This window comes from Paramormyrops kingsleyae, chromosome 19, assembly GCF_048594095.1.
Source record: "Paramormyrops kingsleyae isolate MSU_618 chromosome 19, PKINGS_0.4, whole genome shotgun sequence".
Taxonomy (NCBI): domain Eukaryota; kingdom Metazoa; phylum Chordata; class Actinopteri; order Osteoglossiformes; family Mormyridae; genus Paramormyrops; species Paramormyrops kingsleyae.
The window spans coordinates 3717963-3738687 of NC_132815.1; the positions used below are offsets into that span (position 1 = coordinate 3717963).

At 41.7% G+C, this 20725-nt stretch overlaps 1 protein-coding gene across 1 annotated transcript; it reads left to right on the top strand.

The window, feature by feature from the left end:
• Window positions 1–1446: 1446 nt before the first annotated feature.
• Window positions 1447–20459, top strand: ufl1 (UFM1-specific ligase 1). Its single transcript, XM_023810198.2, has 19 exons — window positions 1447–1667; window positions 4697–4842; window positions 5128–5156; window positions 5626–5723; window positions 6226–6340; window positions 7170–7300; window positions 7793–7851; window positions 11818–11964; window positions 12906–13081; window positions 13213–13392; window positions 13730–13853; window positions 14156–14278; window positions 14472–14592; window positions 14701–14867; window positions 15677–15807; window positions 15906–15986; window positions 19309–19394; window positions 19753–19933; window positions 20190–20459. Exons 1-19 carry the CDS (start codon window positions 1591–1593, stop codon window positions 20400–20402), a joined length of 2385 nt encoding a protein of 794 aa, XP_023665966.1. The 5' UTR covers window positions 1447–1590; the 3' UTR covers window positions 20403–20459.
• The last annotated feature ends 266 nt before the right edge of the window (window positions 20460–20725 follow it).

Genomic DNA, 20725 nt, shown 5'->3' on the forward strand with positions numbered 1-20725 from the left:
TTCAAGTTATAATGAAATCTTCATTTCGTGTTAGTTTGTCATGATTTAATTTGTCAAGAAGTGAGAAAGGGGGGTCATGAAGGAGTTCAGGTGATGGAGGATCTCGCCTGGTCTCTAAACACCAGGCAGGTTGGGAAGAAGGCCCAACAATATGTCTTCTTTCTAGGGAAAATTAATAAGCCGACCTACCACAAGTCCAGAGTAAACAGCACTTCATCTTTCTAGGGAAATCGATTTAGGCCAATCTACCAGAACAACTCCTGAGTAATATGTCCCACAGCACTATAGACAGCATACTCACCTACTCTGGAACTCTATGGTATACACAAGGGCACAAAACTACCAACTACCAAATATCAACACTAACTGCTGCTACAATGAAGCTCTCAGTATCATAGAAGACCCATTCCATCCCGGACATGAGCTGTTCGAACTCCTGCCATCTGAGAAACATTACAGGTCTATTCCTGCCTGCACAACCAGACTGAAAAATCACTTTTCCCCCTCAGCTGTAAGAGTTCTATCCCATGCTTCAGTGTGCATGTACAGTTTTCCATGACAGTTTCACTTTTCCGTCAGTTTTGCACTAATTAAAACATTATTTCTGTATATTGCACATTTTATAGCCTCTTTACACTACATTTTCACTTATGTATCTTGTGAAATTCATGTGTTTATGTTTACATATATGCTGAATGCGTCAGTGTTTTGTTTATATATTGTTTGTATTTTGCATGTTTTTACTTGACTGGTGTGCAACTAAATTAATTTTTGCTGCTCTGTGAACAGTGACAATAAAGATCCTATTGCATTATTGCCTTCTTATTTTTTGAATGCTCTTAGTATCTTCTCAAATGGTATGATAACAGTAAGATGAAATTCACTATCTTCAATTTTAGGTGTGCTGCATTATACATCAAGCTACTGAACCAAGAAAAATCTAAATCTAAATGCCCATAGATGAACCAGGCAGAATTCAGGTTATGAAGGTTTAAGAACTGAATCTACAGCCTGTATTAAGCTGGTTTTATATACAATGAATAAGGTTACATACACTTTAAAATGTAAATACACATAGCTGTAATGTATGTGGTTGGCTGTGCGGTGTGCTGGATACTGCACATGGAACCACTCAGTTGCCAGAGACAATAATACTTGAAGCACTTGACCCAAGAAACAGCAAATAGTATAGCATCTCTGATTATCACTCCTTTCCTGGATATTATATAAAATCTAATACATATTTGTGGTAATTCATAGCTGGTTATTCGTTTATTGATGAAAAACGCTAGAAACATGTCAGGAAACTCTCAGATACAGCGCATATGGGGCTAGCAATCGCCTAAGCCCCAGGCAGATCTTAATACCAGCTGGCTCGCTGCATACGTCGTTGAGTTGGATATTTGGAAATGCGGCTGTTTTTCCTAACGCGTTCTTCATAATTTAGTGCCATCCTGCGACCCGTACAACGCTGAGTTTATGTTGACGTGTGTCTTTTGGCTACGCAGTTTTAGGCGGCTACCTACGTAAATAGTAAAGCGAATTTCCTGTAAAGTGTATATTATTGTATTATTATACTTAACAATTGCAATGGCAGCCGACTGGGAAGAAATAAGACGTTTAGCAGCAGACTTTCAGAGAGCGCAGTTTGCAGATACGGTTCAGAGGTAACTGCACTGAGATATGGCTAGTTGGCTAACTGGGAACACTAAATTGATTTGTCTAACTTTCAGTTTGACTGTACTTATATTACGTGATGTTGTAATTTTCCCCAAGATCCCGTTTGTTCCGTTACATTGTCTATAAGATCTATTATGTGCGTGATTTACATTTAAAACTTGATACATGCCCGGATGTAGCTAATTGACCTGCTTCTTGAGGAGCTCACTTGTATATTTGACGTGTAAATAAATTGACGACTCCACATATTTAGCCAGATATTAGTTATGTAATCAACACGACTATCTACTTGCACGCAGTGCGTCGTTATATGTCCTGACATACTCGCGGCTCGTAGTATCATGCTAACGTGTAGGCTAAGGCAAGAGGGTCCTTTAAGGACATTGCCTAAGGTGTTATTTCACATGTATAACTGACATTACTGACTAGTGATGGCCCAGGTCTGGTACAAATGACCGCAAAGTACAGAGGCGGAACACAACTGATATTTTCACGAAGTGCTGTTGCTGTTAAAACAAGACGGTCTCGTGCATGCAGCAGAGAGGTGCATGAAGTCAAACATAAAGAGCAAAACATGTAGTTCAGAAAATAAATATAAATACGTTAAATGGTGGCGTTTATGCAATTTACGCAGTAGTGCCTCTAATATCCATACTTGTACCAGAAGCAGCATCTGCAGGGTTGCCAGCTTTGGGCAGCTGGCTAGATTGAGATTTTCAAATCAATGCAAGTGTATGCACACATGTCACAGTCTAATTAACATGTAAATAGTCTGTAGTGTTAACAGTGTTTTTGATGTAGCTGATTTCAGGTTTATAATGGAATAATATAGATTTTGCGTAAGATTTCATGTGCTCGTCTGAAAGTGAAACGACCTCACTTGCTCTCAACTGTCTCCGTATCTCATTAAGAGCAAGATGGCATAGGTGAAAAGAGAATTTCCCCACGGGGATTAATAAACTGTCACTCGTCTGTTCTATAATATTGTGAGATATTTATACTAGTTACTGCTTTTAACAAGACCATAGGCTATATATTGTGTGCAAAGAAATGAAAGAACTTTATTTTTAAGTGATTTGTGTTTTTGTAAAACCATGATATTATGTCTGTCAAAGTGTATTAGTTTTCGAAAGCTTTCCTAAAGTCAGTACAATATGTGCATTTAATTGTTGACTTGACCACTAGCAAACCATATTCGGCTAATCAGTGCTTAATCAAATTATTTAAATAACTAAGTTTATGACTATCGGTAATGATTATATTAATAATGTTTTATTATGTCAGTAATCTGCTGGTTAACTTGATTAATCAAGTAATTGCTTGTATATAATATAATATAGTATATTGCGATTGGTGCGAGGTGGAAACAAACCCAGGATGGGGTTCTTGCACAGTGCACATTCGCTCTTCCACTCAGCTTACGTTGTATTTTTGTGGACAGTGGTAGGAAACCAGAGGATCAGGCATCAGCTCATGCATGCACACGAACCAGCAGTGTGCAGTAGCTGGGCTACTCACTGGGCTGCCTGCAACATGAGGTTTGCGTGCATGCAACTGACGCATCGCAGAGACTGATAGTCTGCTGGGTAGAAACCACAAATCATTTGTGCCTAAAACATTTTTTCTGTGATTGCAAACAAAACTTAGCAACTTAGCAGGCTTTACGATTTGGATGATGGCTCCTTTTCAATAAACATTATCTAGTATATGTTAAAATATGTAAAGTTTCTCACCTGTGCATGAGCTCCGTAGGTGCTCTCTGAGCCAGCATAAGCATTTGCGTTCTTTCTGTTCGACTCACTCATAGACAGTGTGGTACTTTTCTGAGAAATTTAAACAGAATGGTGGAGGAGGAGAAAAACAAACAAGAACTGCTTGCGAAAAGACATTTTTCTTCAACTGTATGGACTATTTTAGATTCTATAGTGATGATATTGAACAAAAGCAAGTAATTTGTCAGCACTGCTTTGTGTCTTGGCATAACTCGCGGTAACACCACCAACTTATGTGACAGATAGATAAAACAAGTTCCATTTGGCTATAGTTAATTTTCAACTCCTAAATATCACAAAAACCAAAAATATGGCGAATGTTAACTTTTTCCAGTATTATTCGGTCCTACTCAAACCACACAATACGTTCGCAAAAAATAATATTGTATGGTAATTATGTACCGTATGTAAGATGAACCAGCTAAGCGATGTGGCTAACCTTCATTTTAGCAGCGATTATTTTGAGACACTGAAATCGTACAAAGTAATTTAAACAAAATAATTTAAGTCAAATTGATGACAAAGGTAAGCCAGACTACTCCGAGAGGCTATATGGCATACATCTATGGCAACCTCGCATTATTAGGTGAGACTGTAAACTTTTAAGACCTATTTGCATTGTAGTTGTGCTTTTGTATCTAAGTTATGCTTTGCAATACTGACAGTCGACTGCATTTTCATTAACGGTTAAGTGAGGATCTCTTCCTTCTGTCATATTGCTGAGTAAAAAAGAAGTCAGATTTTGATTGATGCTTTTAAAAAAATCAAGCAATCACGTTTAATCAAATGAGCTGATGGTGAAATTTAGCGGATAAATGGAAAGCCTGCGGTGTCCCTGAGAAGCTGTTTTGGAAGCAAGACTGTGCTGCAGTCATCCAACAAGATTGTAACTTTTCCAAGACCAGGAAAAATTCTTGTTTGTTTATGTTTTTTCCCCCCAGAGAAAATATACACTGACTGTCCAGATAAATATTGGTCATTCTTGCAGCATCACAGAACAACTATAATTACTATATGACTATAATGACTTGATTCTTGGGTTTTAAGTATTTAATGTATCTGTAAAAATCTATTGTATATGAATTGCAACAAAGTTTCAGAAAAAAATTAACTTAAGCGACTTTGCAGGTTTGGTCATAATTCAGACTGGTAAAATCTAACCAAGTTCTTGTATTTTAATATAGTTTATATTTAATTCAGTACTGCAGTCTGTTACTCCCCATTCTTTCCTGTCATTTATCCAGGTTATCAGAGCGGAACTGCATTGAGATCGTTGCCAAGCTAATTGAGGATAAGCAGCTGGATGTTGTACACACACTGGATGGAAAGGAGTACATCACCCCTGCTCAGATCAGCAGGGAGATTCGCGATGAGCTCTACATACGTGGAGGTTAGTCTCAGTCATAGACACCTCGCAAACCGAGTTCAAGTGTTAAACGGGTTTCATATTGAAAACTTGTACTGAGAAACCGGTGACAGACCATCTTCGCTGTGCTCGCAGTCAGTTTGGAAGTGTTCCAACAGCCCCCAAGGCTGGTGACTGGGGTGAACTGACACTGGGCGCAGATGCTAATTAAATGTCATGATATAAATTGCTTGCTTTCTCGATAATGTTCCTGCAGTTGATTTAATTCTTTTGTCTTTTTTTTTTATTTCACATATTTTTTTAACCAAGGTCGGGTGAACATTGTAGACCTACAACAGGTCAGTAGCCTCCCAGCACAGATAATTTCTTCATTTGCTGTTTTACACAAAATAGATGCTTTAAGGTTTTTTTTTTTGGGAAAGCTAATCATGACTCTGGTTTAATATGTTTTAGTGAAGGGGTGGGCAATCTTATCCGCAAAGGGCCGGTGTGTATGCAGGTTTTCGCTGCAGCTCCCTCATTATATTACTAATTAGAGGACTGATTGGTTGAGGAGTCCTCACACCTGGGTTTGAGCAGCTGACCTAAAGGTTACCCCAAACACCTGCATAAACACCGGCCCTTTGCGGGTAAGATTGCCCAACCCTGTTTTAGTGGCATATCTTAGCTTCTGTCTGGCATCTGTAGCTATTTGATAGTGTATGGTAATTGTAAACTATTTGGGGGGGGTTATGTTTCTCATTTTAAAGGCAAGTTACCTGCCTTGTTTGACCAGGAGGGGAATTTACCGCATGTTTCTCTTTGCAGGTTATTAATGTTGACTTGGTCCATGTTGAAAGCAGAGCCAATGATATAGCAAAGTCTGACAGAAACACTCAGTTGGTTCTGGGGCAGCTTATTGATGAGTAAGTACGCGGCGTGATCTATATAAGTGCCAAATATCAGTCCTTCCATGTATAATTCAAGTTTGAAATTTGAGTGCATTGATTTAGTATCAGTAGCAGGATGCTGTCTGGTCCCGGCTTTGGCGTCTGTGCCTGTCATCAGAAGGTTGCCGTTTCGAATCCCACGACTGACAGAGCAGTCGCATCGCCCTTAACCGTGAAAGATGGTCCTGTTGCTCCAGATGAATGGCTGGTCTCAGGCTATTTTCTTTTGTCTCTTAGGAGAGCAAGATAGGGTATGCAAAAACAAATGAATTCCAGTTTACCTTCGCTTGTAGCTGTTAATTTCATATTGACAGTGATCTCGTGAAGGAAGGTGAAATATGTCACTGGTCTCTATTTGGCTTGACATGAAACTTCTTATTAAAGAGTAGATCCCTCAGCATGCATCATGTGTGTGTGAGCTGCTCAACACGGCAGGTTGTGCAGACTGTGAACGTCGCCTTGTCTGTGTGCTCGCCAGGACCTACCTGGACCGGCTGGCGGAAGAGGTCAATGATAGACTGCAGGAGGTCGGTCAGGTCCATGTTGCTGAGCTTTGCAAAACTCATGACCTTCCTGGGGACTTCCTGACTGAGGTGCATCGTGTGCAGACGACTCGCGTTTGACAGCATACAGTTCCTTAAAACACTTCCTCCCATTGCTAACTTACATCACAGTTTGAACCAGTCTTTGTTCTATTAATATCATCACTTTTTCATTGCTATGCTGTGGGTCTAGTGGATGTTTGCCTGACATTTGTCTTAGTGGGTATATTTGAATGATACCCGCCGCAAAAATCTACATTTTTCAGCCATATATAATTTATTTCAACCATTTGTTATATGAACGTATAGTATTATAATTATTGATCATATAAAGTTTCAAATAAATACAGGAAAATATAATATATTTCTAACATTATTCAGGTTCCACATGAGATTGTGATGTGATATTAAGAGAAGCCCCCCCCCCCCCCCAAAAAAAGAAAAAGAGGAGTGCATAGGAGACAGAGGCTGTTTGGTCCATTCAGAGTCACTGCAGGAGTGACCATCTGCCAGCCTGTACTCGCAGGCCACACTGCAGCAGCAACTGGGAGCGGCCGCACTGGCTCCTGTAAAAGAGCCAGCTGCTGCTGTCACACAGTGGAAATGATGCAGTTGTGCAGTTCTGACATTTGAGCGATAAGTCAAGCATCAAACACATTCCTGCATTTTTTTAATAAAGGGAAGCAGCTTTTGTTTATTTCATTGTTGTGCTGGAATGCTTAGGAAAAAAATCTCAAAAAGACGGTAAGTGATTAATATTATTGATTTTATAAAAAGGTTACATTTGCGCATATCTTCCTCTTGTATTGTAACACACCATGCAGTATTCATCTCTCCCCCCCGCCCCACGGCTCATCCTGCCTGATATTTTAATCCATAGGTGTTGTCCCAGCGTCTTGGCCGGATAATCCAAGGCCAGATGGACGAGTATAACCGCGGAGTGATATTCACACAGACATTCCTGGCTCGTCACAGAGCCCGGATATGTGGGCTCTTCAGTGCAGTGACTCGGTAGGCCCTGGTCGTCGCTACCGGGCGGGCTAACTACAGTCCTCCTAACACGGCTTATCCAGTTTTATAGCTCTGTATTAGGCTTGTGAAAATGATCTGTTTGCACTTTCAGTGGTGATGGCCTTGACTTCATAATTAAGCTTTTTTTTTATTTTTATCAGACACTTGAAAACTGAAGCAAATGCATTTCTCACTAAAACATATTAGTATTTATAGGAAATATATTTTTGATTACATGATATTTCTGTTTTTAAAATACCTGTGTTGTTTTCATCCTAGATTGGTCTGGGTTGTATTGCTTTGATAGCAAAATTTTAACAATTGTGACCACATAGGCGTATGTTACTAGTTTTTGGTTACCTTTGGCTAGCAGTAGTTGTGAAAACTCAAGAAAATTAATGTGCCCCCTCCCTCCCACCTTCTGCTCCAACAATATACTTCTTTTCTTCCTTGATCAAGCTTCCAGTATCCAATTACTGTATCTTTCTATAGGCCAACACAACTAAATCATCTGATTAACCTGTATGGGTTCCAGGAACACCTGCTCTATTGTAAGTAGATCTCTGTCGCCCTTGCATTCCACCAAGAGACATTTGTCACCTTCTTTAAATTTGTTCACGGTCCTCACGGCAGGCTGTGTTCCACCGGCGAATCATTTTAACATTTGCCAGAATAATGGCACTTTTCCACTGGCAGAGAGGAACTGTGCCATACGGTGAAGAGAGACTAGTTACAAGGCAGTTCCAGCCCGCTTTGGTTTTCCACTGCAGAAGGATTGGCTCGGTAAAGGTTGGGAGAGCGACTGCCATAAAACCAAAGACTCACTCATTTACTGTTCACACAGGGTGCATTATGATTTACTATGTGCATTTTTTAAATTATTATTATTATTTTATTTTTTATTTTTTTTACTGCGTGCTAGTTTCCACTCCCATACTACTGTTATGCAAGCATCAAACACTAGCGCAATTAGCATTTGCTTCTGTAACTTTGCATTACGAATCCATTACATTCACTTTTTCCACAGTACTAATACTAAGTGTACCAGTACATTACAATGTGAGATACTACTAATAATGAATGATATATATATATAGACTAGGCCCTTTTTTCCTTCAGATAATCCTTGCAAATCGAAGCAGAACATCAGTATCTCCCTGCATTTCGACCAGTCAGATGGTAGTGATTCAACCAGCGCAGTTTGGTCATGTGACCATGTCAGTACCGCTGTGGCTTGGCTACGGCTCACATACTTTACAATGGAAAACACTTCTTGGGGACAGTGGAAAAAGTGCCATAATTCTCCAAGAACTCCATAAAAGTTGGCGTCTCTGTGTATGTTAGCTGACTTGAATGTGCGTGGGCGTTTCACAGGCGAGAATAATCAATGGAAGCTTTGTAAGTGAAGATAGACCATAACTCAGTGCTGTAACTTAATTTTGTAATACTTAAGATTCTTTATTGATGTGTGGGAGGAGAATCCCCATCTCATTACAGTATGGTGAACAGATAGCGCATGAGATATGACCAACAGGATGAATTTGTATTTAGATACACTTCAGAATGATCAATAGAAACTGAAATACATCATGAACCCACATTCATATTGTAAGAACTTGTCACCATAACTTTTGATTAACTATGGGTTCCTCATCATGTGCAGTGGAAGATTTCAGATCTTTGGAGAGGGATATAAGGCATTTCAATTTACAGAAACTTGTAAAATGTATTTTTTTAGGCGAGGTGACAAATAGGGGTGCAACGATTATTCGACATTGTCGACAAAAATCGACAATAAAAATAGTCGCCGACGAATTTGATTGTCGATAATTGTCGCCAGACGTATTTTTAAACGGAGTGAGACGTTTTCCTTCCTTTATACTTGTGCAATACTACCGCTTTCCAATAGACTGCACCAATACACCACACAGGTGAGATTCGCTCTTGCACAATAGCATTCAGCAACAGGTAGAAGAATGGTGGCCACAAATCAGGCATCGTCGCATATTAAACGCTCTAAAGACTCAAAGACTTTCTTATGTCCGAAAACAAAGACGAGATCTACAAAAGGGTGAATAGCACGGACTTCTTGTTGTCTGGCGTATCTAATAATAAATAATAATAATAATAAATAATTATAACAACAACAACAATAATAATAGGGCATAATAATAGGCTAGTAGTAGTATATTTTACATTTTCAAAAAAGATCAGAATAGAACGTATTTTTGTTTGGAAGTCGGTGGTGTGTCATGAAGTGTCTCATTCGCTAAAAATGTAGCTAATAAAGGTCAGAAAACAGTGTAGAAAACCCATTGCTTAAATAAAGAAGGCAAAACTCTGAAGCTCAAGATTCAGGAGAGTGGCTCCGATGTCGCAAGTGCTGCGAGAGCTTATGCTCCCTTAAAAATAAATAACAGCAGTTTAAGTCCGTTTTCTTGCTGTTAACAGAGGAATGGCAATGGGAAGCTGCTCTAAATTTCCCGTATTTTGGGTCAGGATCTTGGGATTTTTCAGCCTGCTTTAAAATGAGTTTTTATTTGTAAACATAGGCTATATAAATAGCTGATATGACAAGAAATTACCGTGCATTTTAACCCCTATACCGCAAATGAAGTACAAATTAGCATATTAAGGTTAAAATGCATGATAATTTCTTGTCATATCAGCACAAATGCACATAAAATACGTATTGCACTGTCACAGCAAAAGATTGCCGCACGTATCGCTTATAAAAGGTGAATGCGTACTTGCGTACCAGTTATATGCAGCCCTGATTATAACAAATATTGTATCAGAAATTCGGATCGGTGCCGATCCAGACCTATTTGACGGATCGGGTATCAGCCATGTGTGACCAATCCACACCCTATACTTACTTATTTAGTTTTTGGCAATCTCTAAAAAGAAACCTCCCATTTCGTGTTAAATCTATTTGCACAATCAATCGCACGACAGCTCTTTCCCATTTTACATGTGTTGTTTTGCGGCATTGATGTCGAACAATAACCTCATGCTAAATGTAAAAGCTGGTAGCTAAATAGGAGCCATTTTATAATTATGCAATTTATAATCCGATTAGTCGACTAATCGTTTTAATAGTCGATGACTAGTCGACTATCAAAATAGTCGTTAGTTGCAGCCCTAGTGACAAATCGACATTAGTGAAAACAGTGTTTCTCAAACCAGTCCTCTGGGACCCAAGACACTCCCATGTTTTTGCTCCCTATCGACTGGACTGTCTGACAGGGAGCTGGGAGGAAGCAAAAACGTGGACTGCTGGGGGGGGTCCCCTATGACCATGTTGAGAAACACTGCACTAGAGCATTTCATTTACAAAAAAGATTTGTTATGCATAAAGAATTAAAATTGCATGCAAAGCAGTGGAGATGGTATGTTTTCTGTGCAGGTCTGATGCAGTTTGTTACTGGGATGTTGCCATGCCCTCAAAAGAGCTGGGCATTTATCCAGCCAGAGCAGGGGGTATTTAGGGTTAACCAGCTGCCAAAGCTTAATACATCTGGCATTGAATTTATGTTCATACGGCTAATCTTTAAGTTAGTTTCCCAAACTACTAACAAACAGGCACAGTAACCCGCGTTTTTCAAATCAGTGGGTGACAGGTGAGGTGATTATTTTTATTTATTTTTGTGGCTGGGGTTTGACAGCTGTGTCCCTTTTTCAGCTTCCTGTCACATGCTGTGTTCTGGAGCTAGAGGCCAGCTTTCCAGAGTTGTGCTTCCCCGTCAGACTGAAATTTAGCCGGGTAGAATTGACGCTTTTAAAAAAAACAGCCATGTAATCATGGTGAGCATGGGGTGGGGCACTTTCATAGTATTCTCGAATACCTGAGATAGCTAGCCCACCTACAGTCCGTGCAATTTCTAGGATGTGTGAATAAATGATGAAGAGATTGTTTTACTGTTGTCTGTTTTTCTGCACTGGTCATTACTTTGTTGTTTAAATGGGTCTGTGTGGAAACAGCACCTTGTTTTACCCGATCACTCTGCACAACCTCTGTACTTCAAACAGATATTTTGGTAACAGTATATTTAAAGCATCCATGTATAGTGCATTAGAGTTACCTTCATAATGCATTATAATGGCTTATACTGACCATTATAATGGACTATGAAGGTATCGATAGTGTGTTATAGATGAGAGCTTCACAGAGCATTCACAATGCATAATAAACATGGCTATAATGTGGTATGCTATTTTATAAATGGTTCTAGCCATGTTTGTAGTACTGTATGAATGCATTATATTGCATTATGAAGTTATCTATAGTATATTACACATAAGTTATTTAAGTAAAGTCTTACTGATATTTTCAGTACGAGGTACATTTCGGTATCTGGCGCCTCAAGACTTTCTCGCTGGTATCAATAAAGTTGATGAAAATGTTGGTCTGTCTTCATATGTATTCTGGGGGATGCTGTTAAGTGTTAACCATGCCGGCACCCCAAAGCACCGTACTGTCTTATTGAGCCGTCAGTGTGTCTCTCGTTTGTCAGCCGTCCTGGAAGAGCTGGTGAATAGCAGCCGCCTCAGAGGCTCCGTGGTTGGCGGCCGGCAGGATAAGGCTGTGTTTATCCCGGACATCTACTCCAAAACGCAGAGCAGCTGGGTGGATTCCTTCCTGGAGCAGAACAGATATTTGGGTACACTGATATTTGGGTGCTTATGTAGGGTGTGATAACTGGCTTTACTGTGATGTTCAAAATGCTGAAGCTCACTGCAGTACCCAGTGGTGGTAATTGTTGTAACGTCGGTAGTGAATTATAAATTAGTCAGACAGTTGTTGTATGGTGAATGCATCATGCTTATTGTTAGTAGGGACAGCATGCATGAATGCATGGCCGTAAATTTTGGGGCGTACCCCAAGAATAATCAATACCAGCCAATACAGTCCCCTGGACCCCCTTAATAGGGTGGAGACCATATATATATATATTCACACACACATAAGAGTATGTACAGGTAGTAATATAAATAGTCAGAGTGTGTGACTCTGTTGGTGAGAGCGGTGCATCTAGTGACTGGCTCAGTTCCCACGGTCCGCTGAGTGATTTCACCATTGGGCTCTTGAACAATCGCTCCAGGAGTTCTGTCCGACTCGACTTTCTCAGCTGTAGGTCACTTTGGGTAACAGCATTCACTAAATAACTGTACAATGTATTTTATTCAACTAATTACTCCAAAGGGCCTTAAAATGGTTCTGTTTTGCCTCTGTTATATATCTTAATACTCATTAAAGTGTCTATGAAGAAGTAGGATTTAATGTCAGGGTTCCTCGCTGTGTCTGCAATCATCAGACTTTAGCATCTATTTATTTAGCAAACACTTTTATCCACAGCGATGTACAGTTGAGGTAGCGGGGCCCAGTAGTTCCTGGAGGAAAATGGGGTTATGGCTCTTTCTCAAGTGCCTGGTGAAATCACTCTGCTGACCCTGAGATTTGAACCAGCAACCTTCTGATTACGGACCCGCTGAGCTGCTCAGCTCCCCTTCTGTAGGCCTCTTACAAACACGTGCTGTACTGTAAGGCCAGCGCTGGCCCCTTGTGTCTCTGAGACGTGGCTTGGTTTGGGTCTGCGTGCAGAATTCGACGCGTTGAACCGCCTCGGCATCCCAGATCCTGTCGGCTACATTAAGAAACGCTTCCGCGGGAGAAAGCTGCTGTTCCTGCAGGCTTCCTGCGTGGACCAGACCATCATCCAGCAAGTGGAGGCTTCTGTCGAAGAGGCTGTCACCTCGGGCACTTGGATTGACGTGCAGGTTTGTCTCTGAGCCCAGACCAGTTGGGACTGACGACATATCTGGGTGTTTTTTTCTCTGTAGATGCTCTTAAGTCCGTAGTGTGGGTGCTAGTGTGTCTTTAGTCTGCTCCCCGTACCACTCCGATTCAGCCCCTGCTGCCCAGCTGTCTGTCCTCGGAGGACGTCGCCATCTTGGTGAACGAAGTCATGAGGGCCGCGAATGTGCAGTCGTCGGCCCGGCTCCTGTGCGGGACCATGGTGGTCAGCGAGAAGTTCATCAGCAGCTGCCTGAAGTTCTTCGAGCAGTCCATGCAGCAGAAGGCCCAGAAGGTAAGCCTGCCGCCTCCGTAACCATGCCAACCATGCGAGGATGGAAAAAATGTCAGCTTCAACTTCTGCACTAATAACCCCATTTTCCAGCTTCTTTGATGAGTATGACATTACTTCCCTGGTATTTTTCTTAAATGTTTACTATATGAGTTACATTTGGCTGCTGTGTAAGTCTTCTTTCTTAGGGACTCGTTAGTGGAATTTGTTTGTTTATTTTTATGTAATTGCATGAGCGTTGCGGTTCACCGGCAGGCTCCTTCGGGTTCGTGATCTGCCTCCTTCGCCATCTAAAATATCTCATCTTGGATACGTTTTTTTGCGTTGCCGTCCTTGCCAGGAAATCAAGAACAACCCAGTATTCCTGATATCCGAGGACGACCTGAAGCAGAACCCCACTCTGGCTGACACGGCACCCCCTGGGAAGAAGGACAGGAAGGAGGAGAGGAGGAAGAAAGCGGCAGGTGCGGTCCGCCGTGCCTCCTGTCTGGCGCTGCGTGCGGGGGAGGGAAGCTCGGGAGGGGCGGGTGGATCGCTGCCGGAAGGGTCGCAGCAGACGCGATTGCATGTGGGCAGAAAATAATTGGAAGGTTTTGGACAGGGATAAAGAAAAGTTTAAGGATGACGAGCAGAAAAACCCACAGTGAATCTGGGCGGTGAGCTGCCTCAGCCGTCGGCTGTTTTGTTTCGTTTTTCCGGGGCTGCCTCTTATTAAGCTGTTTAGTGCTTCTTAGTGTGAAATCCCACCCCTTCCCTGTGCCAAAAGAGGGCAGCGGGAGCACGAAAACGGGAGGAGGCGGCAACGCCAGGGAGATCCGGATCCGGAAGACAAAGAAGAAAGGCAGGAGGGATGAGGACAGCGACGAGGAGGCGGCGACGGCCCCACAGGGTAGGGTGAGACCCACACACGGCGGTGGGGGTCCGGGCCCATCTCTCGGTTTTGCGTATGTCATTCTCGAATGCGATCCTGGGCGGTGCAGCTGATAACCTGCAATTACATCTCTCGAAGAATGGTGTAATGCCCCTGAGCTTAATTACAGAGCTCAATTATATCCCCCCTCCCCCTTCTCTCCCCCACATAGGCCGAAACAAACAAGCCGAAGTCCCTTTCATGTCCCACGAGCAGGTGGAGGCCGTCCTACAGGAGCAAGTGTGTGACTGTCCTGAGGAAATGATCTCGGAGCTGGCGGAGCACATACTCAGGTCTGCGGTTTGTTTTCATTTACGTGCCCATTTATCGGCATGGCGCTGACACAGCCCTGCCTCCAGGGGGCGCCCAACTTATAAGCTCCGTGTCGTCCCGTGCGGCAGGCCGCTCACCAGGCTGTACCAGGAAGTCGTGCGGGCTGCCTTCTTGTCGACGTCCGGCGCCGGTCCTGGGGCTGGCCGGAAGCAGAACGTCAAGGAGCTGCAGGAGGAGATCAGCAACCTGTACAACAACATCAGGCTCTTCGAGAAGGGCGCCAAGTTATTCCCAGGTAGAAAAGCTACCTTCATCAGAGAGAAACTTTTACGTCTTCAGTCTGCTATTTGCATATCATTTTTAAGAAGGTTGCACATTTTACTGATGAAAATATTTCATCTTATTTCATGACCCCCCATGCCAAATTGTCCCGTGAATTCTTGGCTAATACAATGTGTGTCGGGGCTGAAGGGTCAGTTTATAGACTAAATGTAATCCAGGCCTGTTCATGTGTTTCTGGGATAATAGGAATATCGTGAACATATACAGAATAGCGTGTTTTCTCTAGTGCCCAATTTTATACTAGCAATCGGCAAAAGGTCATTTTCCCCACATAATTAGCACACATTTAATACAAATCAATAATTAATTTGTGATTATGCAGTCAACATAATGAAAAGCACAGTCACTAACTAGCGAGAGAGGCGTGCAAGCACAAAGCCTTACCAGCACGCATAGAAATATCGCCTTTGTAAGCTTGATAAAGCAAAATATATGTAAAAAGAAAAATATTGCAATGTGTTTTGTCAACAACAGAACATCAGTACGGTTTCACATCATTGCTATTATATTTACAGTATCTGTGTAACGTTAAAATTGAAATTTAGTAAATATGCATGCATTTGTTTTATTTCTGACAAAAATGAGAGTGAGTGTTTCCCAGTGCTTGGGAAGACATATCCTGGGTGTGGGGTTTAAGTTTGCCAGCCCTTTGCTGTGGGTTCAGCCCCTCTGTGCTTTAAGATGTTATCATAGGCTTATAGTCTGTGCTTAATTAAGATCGCTTTTCTTTAATCTGTAAAATCTGCACCCCCACCCCTTCAGATGAAACCCAGGCCAGTATTGCGAAACACGTCCTGAAGACCGTGTGCACAGACATGACCAACGTCCTCCTGACCTTTGCCGCGGCTGAGTTCATGAGCGCTGTGGAGTCTCCCGGCTCCGTCACGAATGAAGTGAGCAGCCCTCCCCAACCCCCCCCCCCCACCCCACCATGAGTTTGACTTTGGCGCTTGTTTTTTTATCAGCGTCATAATTATCGTGTGTCTTTTAGGTGAGGATAAGAATCCTGGCTAAGCTGCCAGAGGACACCAAGGCACCAATGATGAAGCTGCATAACAGCCTGAACGGAAGAGTGAGTCTCCGCCGCAGTTGGTGATAGACTCTCGGGATTGAAAGGGCACAAGCCAAAACCATCCTCCCATATTCAGTCACTGGAGTGTATCACAGCGGCTGCTTTTTGGTAAAGCTTTAGGTAGCTGTTGTGGTCACAGCAAGTCAAGTCGTTTGTCGACCGGACATCAAATTCATTTATGAACATTAATGAATCTAATCATTTACTCCTGGCAGGGTTTGTATGGTTATGAAAATCATGGAATTAAGAGATTCCGTTTTCCAGACCTGTGAAAGTTATGGAAAATAAAAAATATCAGAGTTTCGGAAAAGTCATGGGATTTTTGAGAACTACGTTATTTTTTTTTAATTGACAAATCGCAGTATATCCCGTCTCTCTTGAGCGGTATCCCGCGTCAATGCAGGTCGGGAGTATGGTTGGCCGTTGGGACAGAAAACGAGAGAGAATACATCCCGACATGGCATTTTTCCCCTCTCTACAGTACGTCTCGACACGTAATGGCAATGCCCCTAAATGCCAATACGTGTCAACATGGTACAAATGTATATGGGGAGCATGTGGCTCAGTGGGCTAAGCAAGTTGAGGGAGGCGTAAAGACAGTTTACCCACGGGGATTAATAAAGTATCGATTATTAGATTATTATTATTATTATTATCTTTCAGTACTGAGTACTCAAAATTTTCCATTCCAGGGTAAAAGGTTCAGGCTGCAATTCATTATTATTATTTGTTACTGTACCGTGTCTCTCGTGTTGTATTCTTTTTACCATATGATAATATTTCAGCTTTTAATCATAACTACTGATACTCAAAATTTCAACTAAAAGGTCTGATTTGCTGTAATACAGTGTTGTAAGCAAAGGCAACAATCTGTGTAAATTTATCATTAAGTTTATTAGACATTATTTATGAATTCCATCCTTATTACCCTGGTGTGACATAAGCTCAATATATACATTATAAATGTATCACAAAAGATAAATGTAGTAATAATAATAATAGTAAATAATCTTGAAGTGTATCCAATGTTACAGAATGTGTAAGATTGAAATGTTAGATGCTATAAACAAATTGCGTGTGCGATTGCGTGTGCGACTGTGTGTGCTGCTTTGAGACGACACAGTGCACTTCGCATATAAACGCTTCATGTGCTGCCTGTGGAAATGACTGCTCTTGAGTGCAAGCTAGCAGAGATATTAATATACAGAATGTGTAAAGTTCAACTTCAAGTGTCAGACAGCGTGAAAAAAAATGTGTGTGAGAGAGTTGGTGCTATTCAAGTGGTTAAGGGAAAGAACACATTTTATATTTAAAATAAATTCACAATTTGTGCAAAGTCATTTCTATCTTACAATTCCATTGCTAACAGCTGCAACACACATTATTATAAATTATTTATTATTATTATTACTCAATATTGATTGTTTCTTGTTACTGCAAATATAAGGAATAAATTAATGAATTTCTGTCTGGTGATAGCTAGGATAGTCTAGTTGGTTAATAATTGTTCAGCTCACCATTATTACACCAGATGGAAATTAAACTATGCAGCGTTTTTGATGTTGTGCATCTGAGCAAGAGAGAAAAGCAACATCCATATCTGTAAAATTATGTGCAATGGTAGGTGCATCCATATCCAAAGGATGAATGCAAGGTAATAGCACTTGGTTCCCCTACATGAAGTATATGTTGGGCCGTGGTTAGTCAACGTCAATGACGTCAACACTGAAAATGTGTCAACATTGATATTTAAAAAAATATTTTTATTAAATTACCTTTGTGATTTCTAAAATGCTTCAATTCATTATAAGAAATGTTTTCCTCTAATATCACTAGGTAATTATGGGATTAGTTCTAATTATCACAAAACAAAAAGGTGGTTTTACATCGTGCAAAGTTTTAGTGCCATACTACTGTGATAGCACTATACACGAGCGCCTGAAGAGAAAACACAGGTGCTATTCTGCATGATGGAACACCAGAGTAGGCTAAACCATGTTTATTAAATTTTAAATAACTTTTGTCCTTGTTGCTGTTAAATACTATCATTATTAAAGCCATAAAGATACGCTGAATTTATACTGATTAATAACTTTTGCCCATGACAATATGCATTCCATTAATATTTGAGGCATGCTACTAATCTGTTTATCGAATTGTGGATGCAAATAATGTCCTTATAGTGCGGACAAGCCAGAGTCCATTATCTAAAGCCCTGCAATGACATAGTTTGTTGTCAAATTTAACGTAAATGAAATGGTTTAGATTAATCGACCAATCTGTAAAATAGTTGATAGATTAATCCATAAAAAATAGTCGTCAGTGGCAGCCCGAGTGTCAGGCGACAATGATCACATAGCAACTTGGGGGTTGAACAAAAAAATCTTTGAATTGATTCTTGGAAATTTAGCTTGAAGTCGTGAAAAAAGTCATGGAAATTTGTTGATCGAAAAGTGTACAAACTCTTTCCTGGGCAAAAATAAAAAATGGGCCAAACCAAAATTGCACAACATTATGCTTTGGTCCATTTCCACCATGCCAAAAAAGTACACATAGGGAATTTTAGTTTGAGTTGTATGCATGTTACACAAACCATCCATATTTGCCGCTTTTTAAATTTTGTTGTACTCTCAAGCATCCTGATATCTGTGTCTGATAGTGGTTGACCACCAGTTAGCACCTTCGTTTAGGGAAATAGGCTTAGATTAGCTACAAACCAAGATAACAGAGTTGATGCCAGAAGCATGCGTGCTTGAGGGTGACAACTGATGCCAGACGCGTGTATGTTTGCGTGTGTCTGGGAGTGGTGGACAACTTGATATCATTGATTATCCGAGTTCATAAAAATTTAAATATGGCATATTTTTTTCAGAAGTCACCCAGGCCTAATGCGATGTTTCTACCGCTCTAGCAGTTTTACGCAGTTTTACGCTGTTCATTTTATTGGTTGTTAGCTTTATTCCTGTCTCACTGCTCAGCCAACTGCTGGCCAACTTTTCTATTGCAACTTTTGTCTGCTTGTGATTCATGTTTAGCACCACAGTCAATGATGTTAGAGCGGGAACTGAAACTGATCACTCCACGGTTATGAGTTTGCATCCCGCACTCTAGTTACTGCCCTGTGAATCTGTATGGCTGTCCGTGCTGGAGTCAGCACTCTGCAGTACCTTGATGCTTCTCAGTATGAATTATTAAGTATTAAATATCAGACCCATGTGAAGCCTTGAATGAATGCATTTCACAGGAACAATGGCGCTTTGACACACTGTGCTAGGTTGGAGGTGAAGTGTTTGCAGTTTGTCTCTGTGTGTGTTTTTTTAAGAGCATTGAAGACTTCCTGACCTACTTAGAGCCCTCTGTTGAGGTGTGTGGCTTCATGCTCAAGAAAGGAGACAAGAAGCGAGAAAGGTGTGGAGAAATTCCTTCAATGACCATTGTGACCTCTTTAGTGTTTGTTCATTGTTTACATTAATTGCTCCTTTGTTCATTGTTGATTGTAGTTTTTTCAGTTGGAATGCAATTGTTTTGTTGAGCCGTGTGGAATATACTTTCCCCAGTATACCCTAATAATGTGATATTAAAGACCTCTTGAAAGTTCATTTTAGTTAAATGCAATTATCAGCGCTAACGTGTATCGAGTCCTTAATTGTTGGTTTAATGATGGTTTAATGCCATTTATTGGACCATTCTGGTAGCTATTTCCCAGGCTGCGAGGCAGGCGGAATGTGATCGCAGTGCTGACATCCACGGCGTTCTGTTCACGCAGGCAGGCCTTGTTCCAGCATCGGCAGGCTCTGACGGAGCAGCTGAAGCAGACTGAGGAGCCGGCGCTGGTGCTTCACCTGACCAGCGTGCTGTTATTCCAGCTGAGCAGCCAGTGTGCTCTTCACGCCCCCGGCCGCTGCGTGCCCCAGATCATTAACGCGCTGACTGGCCGCATCCCCGAGGTCTGTGTGGAGGAGTGCCCGTATGCCAAAATTAATAAATGAAACACAGAAATAACCCCTGGATGTGATTCTGGATCCCGCAGAGCTCTCGTCTATCAATAGTACCGCCTAATTATGAGAGACCTTGATGTCGCTATAAATGTCGGAGTCTCGGGTGCATTTTTTGTTTTTCCGGCTTGCGATTGGTAGAAGTGGCTCCTGCTGTTTGAGGTTAAGCAGCCGCGTCACGCTCTCACGGCATGTCGATGTCCTGTAGGGTCAGCAAAGGCTCCTGTCCCAGTACCAAGCCCTGGTGGTCAAGCAGCTGGTCAGCCATAGCAGGAAGCTGCCCCAAGGTGAGATGGAGGGCGATTCCGGGGCCCCCCATGGTGATGACATGGACGCGGTACGCAAGGAGCTTCTCTCTTTGACCAATGAGGTGAAGGACCTCGCGTTGTCGCCGAGGAAGACATCTGTTACGGAGGACTGAAGTACTGTGCTGTGCAATGAATGCGTTGCTGAATAAATTGTTTCTCCAACAATGAAAGGGTGGCCGTCTCATTATTAGGCTAAACCTTGCATGACTGGCTAAGGCTGCGTGTGCTTAGAAAACGCGTAGCTGGGGGTTTCCGGTGATTGGTTTTAAAATGGAAATGTGTCGGCCCCTTGTGAAATAGCTGGCTCAAGCTTCTGTTTCACCACCAAACGTATCACAAAAATGCATGAGAAACTCATTTCTTGGCCGTGGTACTGTCTGCCGCTCGTGAAAGCGGGAGCCTCATGAAAACGTACGCTGTGCCGTGTCATCAGAAG

Coding starts and splice junctions, on each gene's coding strand:
- ufl1 (XM_023810198.2), top strand. CDS start 1,591: ATGGCAGCCGACTGGGAAGAAATAAGACGTTTAGCAGCAGACTTTCAG. Junction 5,157..5,625: donor ACATTGTAGACCTACAACAG/GTCAGTAGCCTC, acceptor TTCTCTTTGCAG/GTTATTAATGTTGACTTGGT. Junction 19,395..19,752: donor GGAGACAAGAAGCGAGAAAG/GTGTGGAGAAAT, acceptor CTGTTCACGCAG/GCAGGCCTTGTTCCAGCATC.